At 43.2% G+C, this 15,259-nt stretch overlaps 1 protein-coding gene across 1 annotated transcript in view; it reads right to left on the bottom strand.

Moving 5' to 3' along the window:
* The window catches only part of LOC131937950 (protein zyg-11 homolog B), a 36,542-nt gene that overhangs the window by 12,858 nt on the left and 8,425 nt on the right, over window positions 1–15,259 (bottom strand). Inside the window, exons 3-12 of the mRNA XM_059295740.1 lie at window positions 14,547–14,664; window positions 13,516–13,656; window positions 12,397–12,573; window positions 11,199–11,252; window positions 9,725–9,835; window positions 6,173–6,314; window positions 5,245–5,378; window positions 2,254–2,321; window positions 1,611–1,743; window positions 819–871 (exon numbers count right to left, since the gene is read on the bottom strand). Of these exons, the coding sequence (XP_059151723.1) occupies window positions 819–871; window positions 1,611–1,743; window positions 2,254–2,321; window positions 5,245–5,378; window positions 6,173–6,314; window positions 9,725–9,835; window positions 11,199–11,252; window positions 12,397–12,573; window positions 13,516–13,656; window positions 14,547–14,664 (1,131 nt within the window). The remainder of the gene's footprint in view (window positions 1–818; window positions 872–1,610; window positions 1,744–2,253; window positions 2,322–5,244; window positions 5,379–6,172; window positions 6,315–9,724; window positions 9,836–11,198; window positions 11,253–12,396; window positions 12,574–13,515; window positions 13,657–14,546; window positions 14,665–15,259) is intronic.

Genomic DNA, 15,259 nt, shown 5'->3' with positions numbered 1-15,259 from the left:
TATGGTGTCTACAAAAATCTCACCTGTATGCTGCTATGTTTACTGTATGAGGTGTCTACAAAAATCTCACCTGTATGCTGCTATGTTTACTGTATGAGTTGTCTACAAAAATCTCACCTGTATGCTGCTATGTTTACTGTATGGTGTCTACAAAAATCTCACCTGTATGCTGCTATGTTTACTGTATGAGGTGTCTACAAAAATCTCACCTGTATGCTGCTATGTTTACTGTATGAGGTGTCTACAAAAATCTCACCTGTATGCTGCTATGTTTACTGTATGAGGTGTCTACAAAAATCTCACCTGTATGCTGCTATGTTTACTGTATGAGGTGTCTACAAAAATCTCACCTGTATGCTGCTATGTTTACTGTATGAGGTGTCTACAAAAATCTCACCTGTATGCTGCTATGTTTACTGTATGAGGTGTCTACAAAAATCTCACCTGTATGCTGCTATGTTTACTGTATGGTGTCTACAAAAATCTCACCTGTATGCTGCTATGTTTACTGTATGAGGTGTCTACAAAAATCTCACCTGTATGCTGCTATGTTTACTGTATGAGTTGTCTACAAAAATCTCACCTGTATGCTGCTATGTTTACTGTATGAGGTGTCTACAAAAATCTCACCTGTATGCTGCTATGTTTACTGTATGAGGTGTCTACAAAAATCTCACCTGTATGCTGCTATGTTTACTGTATGAGTTGTCTACAAAAATCTCACCTGTATGCTGCTATGTTTACTGTATGAGGTGTCTACAAAAATCTCACCTGTATGCTGCTATGTTTACTGTATGAGGTGTCTACAAAAATCTCACCTGTATGCCACCATTTCAGCCTTAGGTTGGTCCCAGTTGGAGACAACAGTCCTCTGTAAACAAAAACAACCAGCTACATCAAACTTGTCACACAACACTCACCTAAACTTGTCACACAACACTCACCTAAACTTGTCACACAACACTCACCTAAACTTGTCACACAACACTTGTCACACAACACTCACCTAAACTTGTCACACAACACTCACCTAAACTTGTCACACAACACTCACCTAAACTTGTCACACAACACTCACCTAAACTTGTCACACAACACTTGTCACACAACACTCACCTAAACTTGTCACACAACACTCACCTAAACTTGTCACACAACACTCACCTAAACTTGTCACACAACACTCATCTAAACTTGTCACACAACACTCACCTAAACTTGTCACACAACACTCACCTAAACTTGTCACACAACACTCACCTAAACTTGTCACACAACACTCACCTATACTTGTCACACAACACTCACCTAAACTTGTCACACAACACTCACCTAAACTTGTCACACAATACTCACCTAAACTTGTCACACAACACTCACCTAAACTTGTCACACAACACTCACTTAAACTTGTCACACAACACTCACCTAAACTTGTCACACAACACTTGTCACACAACACTCACCTAAACTTGTCACACAACACTCACCTAAACTTGTCACACAACACTCACCTAAACTTGTCACACAACACTCACCTAAACTTGTCACACAACACTCACCTAAACTTGTCACACAACACTCACCTAAACTTGTCACACAACACTCACCAAATCTTCCAAAATGTCGTATCTATCAAGACCAGCAATACTTCTCCAAGCCTCATCACCATCACTGCACAGATGGGCCAAGATACCAGCAGCAAAGTAGCTGACATCAATGTGTTTGCCACCTAGCATCTGCCTGGAGGGGACGGCAAATGGTCAGTCTATAGCTCCAGTTTTGGTCAGTCCATTTGTAGTCAACTTAGTCCATAAATGGTCAGTCTATAGCTCCAGTTTTGGTCAGTCCATTTGTAGTCAACTTAGTCCATAAATGGTCAGTCTATAGCTCCAGTTTTGGTCAGTCCATTTGTAGTCAACTTAGTCCATAAATGGTCAGTCTATAGCTCCAGTTTTGGTCAGTCCATTTGTAGTCAACTTAGTCCATAAATGGTCAGTCTATAGCTCCTGTTTTGGTCAGTCCATTTGTAGTCAGCTTAGTCCATAAATGGTCAGTCTATAGCTCCAGTTTTGGTCAGTCCATTTGTAGTCAACTTAGTCAATATATGGTCAGCTTAGTCCATATATGGTCAGCTTAGTCCATTTATGGTCAGCTTAGTCCATATATGGTCAGCTTAGACCATATATGGTCAGCTATCCACATACGGTTAGCTTGGTCCAATGTAAATGAACAAGACTGAAGCGAACTTACTTAATCAGCATGATAAAATCTTCTCTCATCAGCTTGTGGCGCAGTATTTTCACCTCAGCTATGTTGTTCTGGGGGGAGATGACAGCACGAGTTTCATGGGGTGTAGGACATAATGGGTAGGACATGTGTTGTAGGACATGGGGTGTAGGACATGTGTTGTGGGAAATAGGGTGTAGGACATGTGGTTTAGGACATGTGTTTTAGAACATGTGTTGTAGGACATGGGGTGTAGGACATATGTTGTGGGACATGTGTTGTAGGACATGTGTTTTAGGACATGGGGTGTAGGACATGTGTTGTGGGAAATAGGGTGTAGGACATGTGTTTTAGGACATGTGTTTTAGGACATGTGTTTTAGGACATGTGTTGTGGGACATGGGGTGTAGGACATGTGTTGTAGGACATGTGTTGTAGGACATGGGGTGTAGGACATGTGTTTTTGGACATGTGTTTTAGGACATGTGTTTTAGGACATGTGTTGTGGGACATGGGGTGTAGAACATGTGTTGTAGGACATGGGGTGTGGGACATGGGGTGTAGGACATGTGTTGTAGGACTTGTGTTGTAGGACATGGGGTGTAGGACATGTGTTGTGGGACATGGGGTGTAGGACATGTGTTGTGGGACATGGGGTGTAGGACATGGGGTGTGGGACATGGGATGTAGGACATGGGGTGTAGGACATGTGTTGTAGGACATGGGGTGTAGAACATGTGTTGTAGGACATGGGGAGTAGGACATGTGTTGTGGGACATGGGGTGTAGGACATGGGGTGTGGGACATGGGGTGTAGGACATGTGTTGTAGGACATGTGTTGTGGGACATGTGTTGTAGGACATGGGGTGTAGGACATGTGTTGTGGGACATGGGGTGTAGGACATGTGTTGTAGGACATGGGGTGTAGGACATGTGTTGTAGGACATGGGGTGGAGGACATGTGTTGTGGGACATGGGGTGTAGGACATGGGGTGTAGGACATGTGTTGTGGGACATGGGGTGTAGGACATGGGGTGTAGGACATGTGTTTTAGGACATGGAATGTAGGTCATGTGTTGTAGGACATGTGTTGTGGGACATGGGGTGTAGGACATGGGGTGTAGGACGTGTGTTGTGGGACATGGGGTGTAGGACATGTATTGTGGGACATGGGGTGTAGGACATGGAGTGTAGGACATGTGTTGTAGGACATGTGTTGTAGGACATGTGTTGTGGGACATGGGGTGTAGGACATAGGGTGTAGGAAATGCGGTGTAGGACATGTGTTGTAGAACATGTGTTGTAGGACATGGGGTGTAGGACGTGTGTTGTAGGACATGGGGTGTAGAACATGTGTTGTGGGACATGGGGTGTAGGACATGTGTTGTGGGACATGGGGTGTAGGACATGGGGTGTAGGACATGGGGTGTAGGACATGGGGTGTAGGACATGGGGTGTAGGATGTGTGTTGTAGGACATGGGGTGTAGAACATGTGTTGTAGGACATGTGTTGTAGGACATGTGTTGTAGGACATGGGGTGTAGGACATGGGGTGTAGGACATGTGTTGTGGGACATGGGGTGTAGGACATGTGTTGTGGGACATGGGGTGTAGGACGTGTTGTAGGACATGTGTTGTAGGACATGTGTTGTGGGACATGGGGTGTAGGACATGGGGTGTAGGGCATGGAGGGTAGGACATGGGGTGTAGGACATGTGTTGTAGGGCATGGAGCGTAGGACATGTGGTGTAGGACATGTGTTGTGGGACATGTGTTGTAGGACATGGGGTGTAGGACATGGGGTGTAGGACATGTGTTGTGAGACATGCGGTGTAGGACATGGGGTGTAGGACATGTGGTTTAGGACATGTGTTTTAGGACATGTGTTGTAGGACATGGGGTGTAGGACATGTGTTTTAGGACATGTGTTGTGGGACATGGGGTGTAGGACATGGGGTGTAGGACATGTGTTGTGGGACATGGGGTGTAGGACATGTGTTGTAGGACATGTGTTTTAGGACATGTGTTTTAGGACATGTGTTTTAGGACATGTGTTTTAGGACATGTGTTGTAGGACATGGGGTGTAGGACATGGGGTGTAGGACATGTGTTGTGGGACATGGGGTGTAGGACATGTGTTGTGGGACATGGGGTGTAGGACATGTTGTAGGACATGTGTTGTAGGACATGGGGTGTAGGACATGTGTTGTGGGACATGGGGTGTAGGGCATGGAGGGTAGGACATGGGGTGTAGGACATGTGTTGTAGGGCATTGAGCGTAGGACATGTGGTGTAGGACATGTGTTGTGGGACATGTGTTGTAGGACATGGGGTGTAGGACATGGGGCGTAGGACATGTGTTGTGGGACATGAGGTGTAGGACATGGGGTGTAGGACATGGGGTGTAGGACATGTGTTGTAGGACATGGGGTGTAGGACATGTGTTGTGGGACATGGGGTGTAGGACATGGGATGTAGGACATGTGTTGTAGGGCATGATGGAGCGTAGGACATGTGTTGTAGGACATGTGTTGTAGGACATGTGTTGTGGGACATGGGGTGTAGGACATAAGTGTTGGTAGAAGTGAATTCATATACAGCCAGAAGGAAGTTGTAAAAAGTTGTGTTTACTTTGGCTCTAAGCATAGAAACTGAGGTAAATGTCAATTAAAACATGGACTTCTACATTTTGTTGAACACAACAGTGGCACATTTTCAAACTGACCAGTAAGATGAAACAAAAACACTTCCCACTAAGATGACAAAAGCACTGACCACTAAGATGACAAAAGCACTTCCCACTAAGATGACAAAAGCACTGCCCACTAAGATGACAAAAGCACTGCCCACTAAGATGACAAAAACACTTCCCACTTAGATGACAAAAGCACTGCCCACTAAGATGACAAAAGCACTGCCCACTAAGATGACAAAAGCACTTCCCACTAAGATGACAAAAGCACTGCCCACTAAGATGACAAAAGCACTGACCACTTAGATGACTAAAGCACTGACCAGCAAGCCAAGAATTTTGGTCTCCACTTGAACATGGTTCTCCGTCTCCTCCCCATCTGTCAGCTGCAAGAGTTTCATGAAGAGTTCAAGGCCACCCTCTGTCAGGAAGACGTTACATGTTGATGGGGCCTCATCTGGGGAAACATGGCTTTTAAAAGATCACATCATAACTAATGGTGGTGGGTGAGAGGGGTGGTGGTGGGGAGAGGGGGGAGAGGGGTGGTGGTGGGGAGAGGGGTGGAGACGGGGAGAGGGGTGGAGACAGGGAGAGGGGTGGTGGTGGGGAGAGGGGTGGAGACGGGGAGAGGGGTGGAGACGGGGAGAGGGGTGGTGGTGGGGAGAGGGGTGGAGACGGGGAGAGGGGTGGAGACGGGGAGAGGGGTGGTGGTGGGGAGAGGGGTGGAGACGGGGAGAGGGGTGGTGGTGGGGAGAGGGGGGAGAGGGGTGGAGACGGGGAGAGGGGTGGAGACGGGGAGAGGGAAGGTGGTGGGGAGAGGGGTGGAGACGGGGAGAGGGGTGGAGACGGGGAGAGGGGTGGTGGTGGGGAGAGGGGGGAGAGGGGTGGAGACGGGGAGAGGGGTGGAGACGGGGAGAGGGGTGGTGGTGGGGAGAGGGGGGAGAGGGGTGGAGACGGGGAGAGGGGTGGAGACGGGGAGAGGGATGCTTCTGGGAATTATTAGTTTGAACTACGTTCCTCACATGTAGGGTGAGTTTGGTTGGCGTGAGATAGCTTACCTGCAGGTTGAGGCAGCTTACCTGCAGGTTGAGGCAGCTTACCTGCAGGTTGAGGCAGCTTACCTGCAGGTTGAGGCAGCTTACCTGCAGGTTGAGGCAGCTTACCTGTCAGATACCAGAGTGCACTTAGAGTAAATCTGGCAACTTACCTGTAAGATTCCAGAGTGCACTTAGAGTAAATCTGGCAACTTACCTGTAAGATTCCAGAGTGCACTTAGAGTAAATCTGAGTGTGATATCAAGCTCATGATTGACCAGTCTCTCTTCCACCAGCATCAACAGCTTCTTCATGTAGCGAGCCTTGGCCCCAAGTATAGTGGTCTGTTCTGTTGAGATCTGTACACACACATCATGAGATCTCAAACATGTACACACGCATCATGAGATCTCAAACATGTACACACACATCATGAGATCTCAAACATGTACACACACATCATGTCATCTCAAACATGTACACACATCATGAGATCTCAAACATGTACACACACATCATGAGATCTCAAACATGTACACACATCATGAGATCTCAAACATGTACAAATCCAAATCATGAGATCTCAAACATGTACACACAGCATGAGATCTCAAACATGTACAAATCCAAATCATGAGATCTCAAACATGTACACACATCATGAGATCTCAAACATGTACAAATCCAAATCATGAGATCTCAAACATGTACACACATCATGAGATCTCAAACATGTACACACGCATCATGAGATCTCAAACATGTACACACACATCATGAGATCTCAAACATGTACACACATCATGAGATCTTAAAAATGAAATACAACCAAACACAAGTTACCACAACAAATTTTATCCAAACTTGGGCCAAAAAGTACGTGGCAAATTGGGCCATTATAGTACGTGGCAACTTGGGCCATTATAGTACGTGGCAACTTGGGCCATAAAGTACGTGGCAACTTGGGCCATTATAGTATGTGGCAACTTGGGCCATAAAGTACGTGGCAACTTGGGCCATTATAGTACGTGGCAACTTGGGCCATTATAGTACGTGGCAACTTGGGCCATATAGTACGTGGCAACTTGGGCCATAAAGACAAATCTTCAAGTCTTACAACCAGTCTTGTCCATCACTTGGTCCTGAAGGTTTTCTATCCCAAAACTTCAAGTTTGATCTCAATACTTTTTTGTGTGGGTTATATACCTGGGCAAATAATATACTAATCTAATATGCCCACGCAACTAATATACCCAGGCAACTAAAATGCTATCTAATATTCCTGGGCAACTAATATACTAATCTAATATGCCCAGGCAACTAATATACTAATCTTATATTCCCAGGCAACTAATATAATAATCTAATATGCCCAGGCAACTAATATACTAATCTTATATTCCCAGGCAACTAATATACTAATCTAATATTCCCAGGCAACTAATATAATAATCTAATATGCCCAGGCAACTAATATACTAATCTAAAATGCCCAGGCAACTAATATACTAATCTAATATGCCCAGGCAACTAATATAATAATCTAATATGCCCAGGCAACTAATATACTAATCTTATATTCCCAGGCAACTAATATACTAATCTAATATTCCCAGGCAACTAATATAATAATCTAATATGCCCAGGCAACTAATATACTAATCTAAAATGCCCAGGCAACTAATATACTAATCTTATATTCCCAGGCAACTAATATACTAATCTAATATGCCCAGGCAACTAATATACTAATCTTATATTCCCAGGCAACTAATATACTAATCTAATATTCCCAGGCAACTAATATAATAATCTAATATGCCCAGGCAACTTATATAATAATCTAATATGCCCAGGCAACTAATATAATAATCTAATATGCCCAGGCAACTAATATACTAATCTAAAATGCCCAGGCAACTAATATACTAATCTTATATTCCCAGGCAACTAATATACTAATCTAATATGCCCAGGCAACTAATATACTAATCTAAAATGCCCAGGCAACTAATATACTAATCTTATATTCCCAGGCAACTAATATACTAATCTAATATGCCCAGGCAACTAATATACTAATCTAATATTCCCGGGCAACTAATATACTAATCTAATATGCCCAGGCAACTAATATACTAATCTAATATTCCCGGGCAACTAATATACTAATCTAATATGCTTAGGCAACTAATATACTAATCTAATATGCCCAGGCAACTAATATACTAATCTAATATTCCCAGGCAACTAATATACTAATCTAATATGCCCAGGCAACTAATATACTAATCTTATATTCCCAGGCAACTAATATACTAATCTAATATTCCCAGGCAACTAATATAATAATCTAATATGCCCAGGCAACTTATATAATAATCTAATATGCCCAGGCAACTAATATAATAATCTAATATGCCCAGGCAACTAATATACTAATCTAAAATGCCCAGGCAACTAATATACTAATCTTATATTCCCAGGCAACTAATATACTAATCTAATATGCCCAGGCAACTAATATACTAATCTAAAATGCCCAGGCAACTAATATACTAATCTTATATTCCCAGGCAACTAATATACTAATCTAATATGCCCAGGCAACTAATATACTAATCTAATATTCCCGGGCAACTAATATACTAATCTAATATGCCCAGGCAACTAATATACTAATCTAATATTCCCGGGCAACTAATATACTAATCTAATATGCTTAGGCAACTAATATACTAATCTAATATGCCCAGGCAACTAATATACTAATCTAATATTCCTGGGCAACTAATATACTAATCTAAAATGCCCAGGCAACTAATATACTAATCTTATATTCCCAGGCAACTAATATACTAATCTAATATTCCCGGGCAACTAATATACTAATCTAATATGCCTAGGCAACTAATATAATAATCTAATATGCCCAGGCAACTAATATACTAATCTAATATTCCCGGGCAACTAATATACTAATTTAATATGCCCAGGCAACTAATATACTAATCTAATATGCCCAGGCAACTAATATACTAATCTAATATGCCCAGGCAACTAATATACTAATCTAATATTCCCGGGCAACTAATATACTAATCTAATATGCACAGGCAACTAATATACCCACGCAACTAATATGCTATCTAATATTAATATACCTGGGCAAACTAATATACCAGTCTAATATACCCAGGCAATTAATATACTAACTAATATTGGGCACATGAAGTTCATATGTCCCAAGGACAACTAAAATACCTAGGCAACTAATATACCAGTCTATTATACCTCAGCAACTAAAATATGTCTAATATGCCCAGGCAACTAATATGCCCAGGTAAATAATAAACCAGTCTAATATACACAGGCAACTAATAAAACAGTCTAATATACCCAGGCAACTAATATGCCCAGGCAACTAATATGCCCAGGCAACTAATATGCCCAGGCAACTAATATACCCAAGTAACTAATATAACAGTCTAATATGCCCAGGCTACTACTAATATGCCCGGGCAAGTAATATGCCCAGGCAACTAATATACCCAGACAACTAATACACCAGCCTAATATGCCCAGGCAAGTAATATGCCCAAACAACTTATATGCACAGGCAAATAATAAGCCCTGGCAACTAATATGCACAGGCAACTAATATGCCCTGGCAACTAATATGCCCTGGCAACTAATATGCCAGGCAACTAATATACCTGGGTATATTAGTAGTATGACAGGTAGAAGCCTACAAAAAAAAAAAGTTTACCTTAGCAGCAAGTATGGAGCAAATGGCCACAGACATGCGGTTCATTGAAGCATCATCAAACTGGCACATACATTCCATGACAAGTCTGGAGCAGCGGAAACGATCAAAGTTCTGGGACAGAAAGATTTTGTGTAGTTTTTTAAAGTTCTGGGACAGAAAGATTTTGTGTAGTTTTTTAAAGTTCTGGGACAGAAAGATTTTGTGTAGTTTTTTAAAGTTTTGGGACAGAAAGATTTTATGTAGTTTTTTAAAGTTCTGGGACAGAAAGATTTTGTGTAGTTTTTCAAAGTTCTGGGACAGAAAGATTTTGTGTAGTTTTTTAAAGTTCTGGGACAGAAAGATTTTGTGTAGTTTTTTAAAGTTCTGGGACAGAAAGATTTTGTGTAGTTTTTTAAAGTTCTGGGACAGAAAGATTTTGTGTAGTTTTTCAAAGTTCTGGGACAGAAAGATTTTGTGTAGTTTTTTAAAGTTCTGGGACAGAAAGATTTTGTGAAGTCACTTAAAGTTCTGGGACAGAAAGATTTTGTGAAGTTTTTAAAGTTCTGGGACAGAAAGATTTTGTGAAGTCACTTAAAGTCCTGGGACAGAAAGATTTTGTGTAGTTTTTTAAAGTTCTGGGACAGAAAGATTTTGTGAAGTTTTTTAAAGTTCTGGGACAGAAAGATTTTGTGAAGTTTTTTAAAGTTCTGGGACAGAAAGATTTTATGTAGTTTTTTAAAGTTCTGGGACAGAAAGATTTTGTGTAGTTTTTCAAAGTTCTGGGACAGAAAGATTTTGTGTAGTTTTTTAAAGTTCTGGGACAGAAAGATTTTGTGTAGTTTTTTAAAGTTCTGGGACAGAAAGATTTTGTGTAGTTTTTTAAAGTTCTGGGACAGAAAGATTTTGTGTAGTTTTTCAAAGTTCTGGGACAGAAAGATTTTGTGTAGTTTTTTAAAGTTCTGGGACAGAAAGATTTTGTGAAGTCACTTAAAGTTCTGGGACAGAAAGATTTTGTGAAGTTTTTTAAAGTTCTGGGACAGAAAGATTTTGTGAAGTCACTTAAAGTCCTGGGACAGAAAGATTTTGTGTAGTTTTTTAAAGTTCTGGGACAGAAAGATTTTGTGAAGTTTTTTAAAGTTCTGGGACAGAAAGATTTTGTGAAGTTTTTTAAAGTTCTGGGACAGAAAGATTTTGTGAAGTCACTTAAAGTCCTGGGACAGAAAGATTTTGTGTAGTTTTTTAAAGTTCTGGGACAGAAAGATTTTGTGTAGTTTTTTTTTTAGAAAATTGTGTGCATACTTTGGCAAGTAGTGCTGTATGCGGCTATGTCAAAGTGTAGCACTAAAGTAGGATGTCCTGTCAAAGTGTAGCACTAAAGTAGGATGTCCTGTCAAAGTGTAGCACTAAAGTAGGATGTCCTGACAAAGTGTAGAACTAAAGTAGGATGTCCTGACAAAGTGTAGAACTAAAGTAGGTGACAATAAGTTTTTATTACCACTTCCTGCAGGATTCTGTCACTGCAAATGGTGAGCAGGGCATTTTTTTGTAGCTGAAACACCATAAGGTATAACTAGTCAGTTTTTAGAAGATAAACAATGTTAACATAACTTGTATCACCACCTGGCCCTAGTCACCACCTGGCCCTAGTCACCACCTGGCCTTACAGTCACCACCTGTCCCCCCCTAAAGTCACCACCTGCCCCCCTAAAGTCACCACCTGCCCCCCCCCCCCACCCTAAAGTCACCACCTGCCCCCCCCTAAAGTCACCACTTGCCCCCCTAGTCACCACCTGCCCCCCTACAGTCACCACCTGCCCCCCCCCCCCCCTAAAGTCACCACCTGCCCCCCTAAAGTCACCACCTGCCCCCCTAAAGTCACCACCTGCCCCCCAAAAGTCACCACCTGCCCCCCGAAAGTCACCACTTGCCCCCTACAGTCACCACCTGCCCCCCCTAAAGTCACCACCTGCCCCCCCTAAAGTCACCACCTGCCCCCCAAAAGTCACCACCTGCCCCCCCTACAGTCACCACCTGTCCCCCCTACAGTCACCACCTGCCCCCCCCACTACAGTCACCACCTGGCCCCTAGTCACCACCTACCCCTAGTCACCACTTGCCCCTACAGTCACCACCTGCCATTAGTCACCACCACCCCCCTACAGTCACCACCTGCCCCCCTAAAGTCACCACCTGCCCCCCCCCCTAAAGTCAGCACCTGCCCCCTAAAGTCACCACCTGCCCCCCCTAAAGTCACCACCTGCCCCCCTAAAGTCACCACCTGCCCCCCTAAACTTAAAGTCACCACTTGCCCCCCCCCTACAGTCACCACCTGGCCCCTAGTCACCACTTGCCCCTACAGTCACCACCTGCCATTACAGTCACCACCACCCCCCTACAGTCACCACCTGCCCCCCTAAAGTCACCACCTGCCCCCCCCTAAAGTCAGCACCTGCCCCCCTAAAGTCACCACTTGCCCCCCTAGTCACCACCTGCCCCTAGTCACCACTTGCCCCTACAGTCACCACCTGCCATTACAGTCACCACCTGCCCCGCTACAGTCACCACCTGCCCCCCTAAAGTCACCACCTGCCCCCCCTAAAGTCACCACCTGCCCCCCCTAAAGTCACCACCTGCCCCCCCCCCTAAAGTCACCACCTGCCCCCCCTAAAGTCACCACCTGCCCCTACAGTCACCTGTTGGTGGTTGGGGAAGTTCTCCATGGCTGTGAGGGTCAGGTCGACACACTTGGACAGCATGACAGGGTGGATCTTCAAGCCCACGTCTCCGCGGGTCAGGTTGTAAAGGCAGGCAGTCGCAGCCATCTGCACAGAGAGAATCTTGGGGTGGCTCTTCATGGCTGGTAGCACCAGCTGTAGACACAGAGAAGGTAGCCCCGGCTATTAACATACACAAGGTAGCACCAGCTATTAACATACACAAGGTAGCACCAGCTATTAACAAACAACAAGGTAGCACCAGCTATTAACATACACAAGGTAGCACCAGCTATAAACATACACAAGGTAGCACCAGCTATTACTATACACAAGGTAGAACCAGCTATTAACATACACAAAGTAGCACCGGCTATTAACATACACAAGGTAGCACCAGCTATTAACATACACAAAGTAGCCCCAGCTATTAACATACACAAGGTAGCACCAGCTATTAACATACACAAGGTAGCACCAGGTGTTAACACACCACCTGTTAACATACACAAGGTAGCTCCAACTGTTAACATACACAAGGTAGCCCCAGCTATTAACAGATATAAGGTAGCCCCAGCTATTAACAGATATAAGGTAGCCCCAGCTATTAACATCATACAGAAGGTAGCTCCAACTGTTAACAGATATAAGGTAGCTCCAACTGTTAACAGATATAAGGTAGCTCCAACTGTTAACACACATGAGGTAAGCCAGCTGTTAACAGATATTAGGTAGCTCCAACTGTTAACAGATATAAGGTAGCTCCAACTGTTAACAGATATAAGGTAGCTCCAACTGTTAACAGATATAAGGTAGCTCCAACTGTTAACACACATGAGGTAAGCCAGCTGTTAACAGATATTAGGTAGCTCCAACTGTTAACAGATATTAGGTAGCTCCAACTGTTAACAGATATAAGGTAGCTCCAACTGTTAACAGATATAAGGTAGCTCCAGCTGTTAACAGATATTAGGTAGCACCAACTGTTAACAGATATAAGGTAGCTCCAACTGTTAACAGATATAACGTAGCTCCAACTGTTAACAGATATAAGGTAGCTCCAACTGTTAACAGATATAAGGTAGTACAAAAAAGTACCTTGATAATGTCTTCCCTTGGCTCCTCTGTCCCCTGGGATAGATTGAAGAGTTTAAACAGAGCCTTCTGCATGTAGGTGCTGCGTGGTAAGTATCTGCGCAGTGACTCCATTATCTGGGCTTCTGTTGACTCACCAGATATCTGAAAGTTCATTCACAGTCTGCTAGTGACCTAACAAATGTTCAGGTCAGTCTGTCAGTGACCTAACAAACCTTGAGGTCAGTCTGTCAGTGACCTAACAAACCTTGAGGTCAGTCTGTCAGTGACCTAACAAACCTTGAGGTCAGTCTGTCAGTGACCTAACAAACCTTGAGGTCAGTCTGTCAGTGACCTAACAAACCTTGAGGTCAGTCTGACAGTGACCTAACAAACCTTCAGGTCAGTCTGTCAGTGACCTAACAAACCTTGAGGTCAGTCTGTCAGTGACCTAACAAACCTTGAGGTCAGTCTGTCAGTGACCTAACAAACCTTGAGGTCAGTCTGTCAGTGACCTAACAAACCTTCAGGTCAGTCTGTCAGTGACCTAACAAATGTTCAGGTCAGTCTGTCAGTGACCTAACAAACCTTGAGGTCAGTCTGTCAGTGACCTAACAAACCTTGAGGTCAGTCTGTCAGTGACCTAACAAACCTTGAGGTCAGTGTGTCAGTGACCTAACAAACCTTGAGGTCAGTCTGTCAGTGACCTAACAAATGTTCAGGTCAGTCTGTCAGTGACCTAACAAACCTTGAGGTCAGTCTGTCAGTGACCTAACAAACCTTGAGGTCAGTCTGTCAGTGACCTAACAAACCTTGAGGTCAGTGTGTCAGTGACCTAACAAACCTTGAGGTCAGTGTGTCAGTGACCTAACAAACCTTGAGGTCAGTCTGTAAGTGACCTAACAAACCTTGAGGTCAGTCTGTCAGTGACCTAACAAACCTTGAGGTCAGTCTGTCAGTGACCTAACAAACCTTGAGGTCAGTCTGTAAATGACCTAACAAACCTGAGGTCAGTATGTCAGTGACCAAGCAAGTGTGAGCATGGCTGTACTCACCTTCAGATCAGCATGTGAACGGTGCCAACTACTTTCAGGCTGGAACATCTCATATTCTGATATTGACGTCAAGGCTAGGCCAAAGAAATTTAATTTTGGATGTTTTTCTAGAAAAGACCTGAGGAAAAGAAGTTTACTAATGTAAATGACAATGTAACTGACAATGTAAGTGACAATGTAAATGACAATGTAAGTGACAATGTAAGTGACAATGTAAGTGACAATGTAACTGACAATGTAAATGACAATGTGAGTGCCAATGTAAATGACAATGTAATTGACAATGTAAAAATGTAATTGACAACTACATAGAGCTTTTGAATTGCTGTTGCTATCACAGCATCAGTGTCAAACAGTATTAGTTAGTTACTACCTAACTGGCATCTAGAACTAGATCTGTATATTAGGCCTTATAGCCTACTTGCTAACCATCCTGTATAGTGTGTGGTCTCAGAAGAAAGAATGACACATTATTTGAAGATGATTTCATCAATACTTTACCAATCATGAATAGGTAACTTGATTTGTTGTTGCTATAACAGGTTGGGGAACTCATGACGCCAATGATTTACATTAACTAGATTTGTTGTTGCTATAACAGGCTGGGGAACTCATGACGCCAATGATTTACATGAACTAGATTTGTTGTTGCTATAACAGGCTGGGGAACTCATGACGCCAATGATTTACATTAACTAGATTTGTTGTTGCTA

This window comes from Physella acuta, unplaced genomic scaffold (genome assembly GCF_028476545.2).
Source record: "Physella acuta isolate Inbredline_101_S28 unplaced genomic scaffold, ASM2847654v3 ptg000225l, whole genome shotgun sequence".
NCBI classification, from domain to species: Eukaryota; Metazoa; Mollusca; class Gastropoda; family Physidae; genus Physella; species Physella acuta.
The sequence above is the reverse complement of the archived record's forward strand: the minus strand, read 5'-3'. Positions and strand labels throughout refer to the sequence as shown.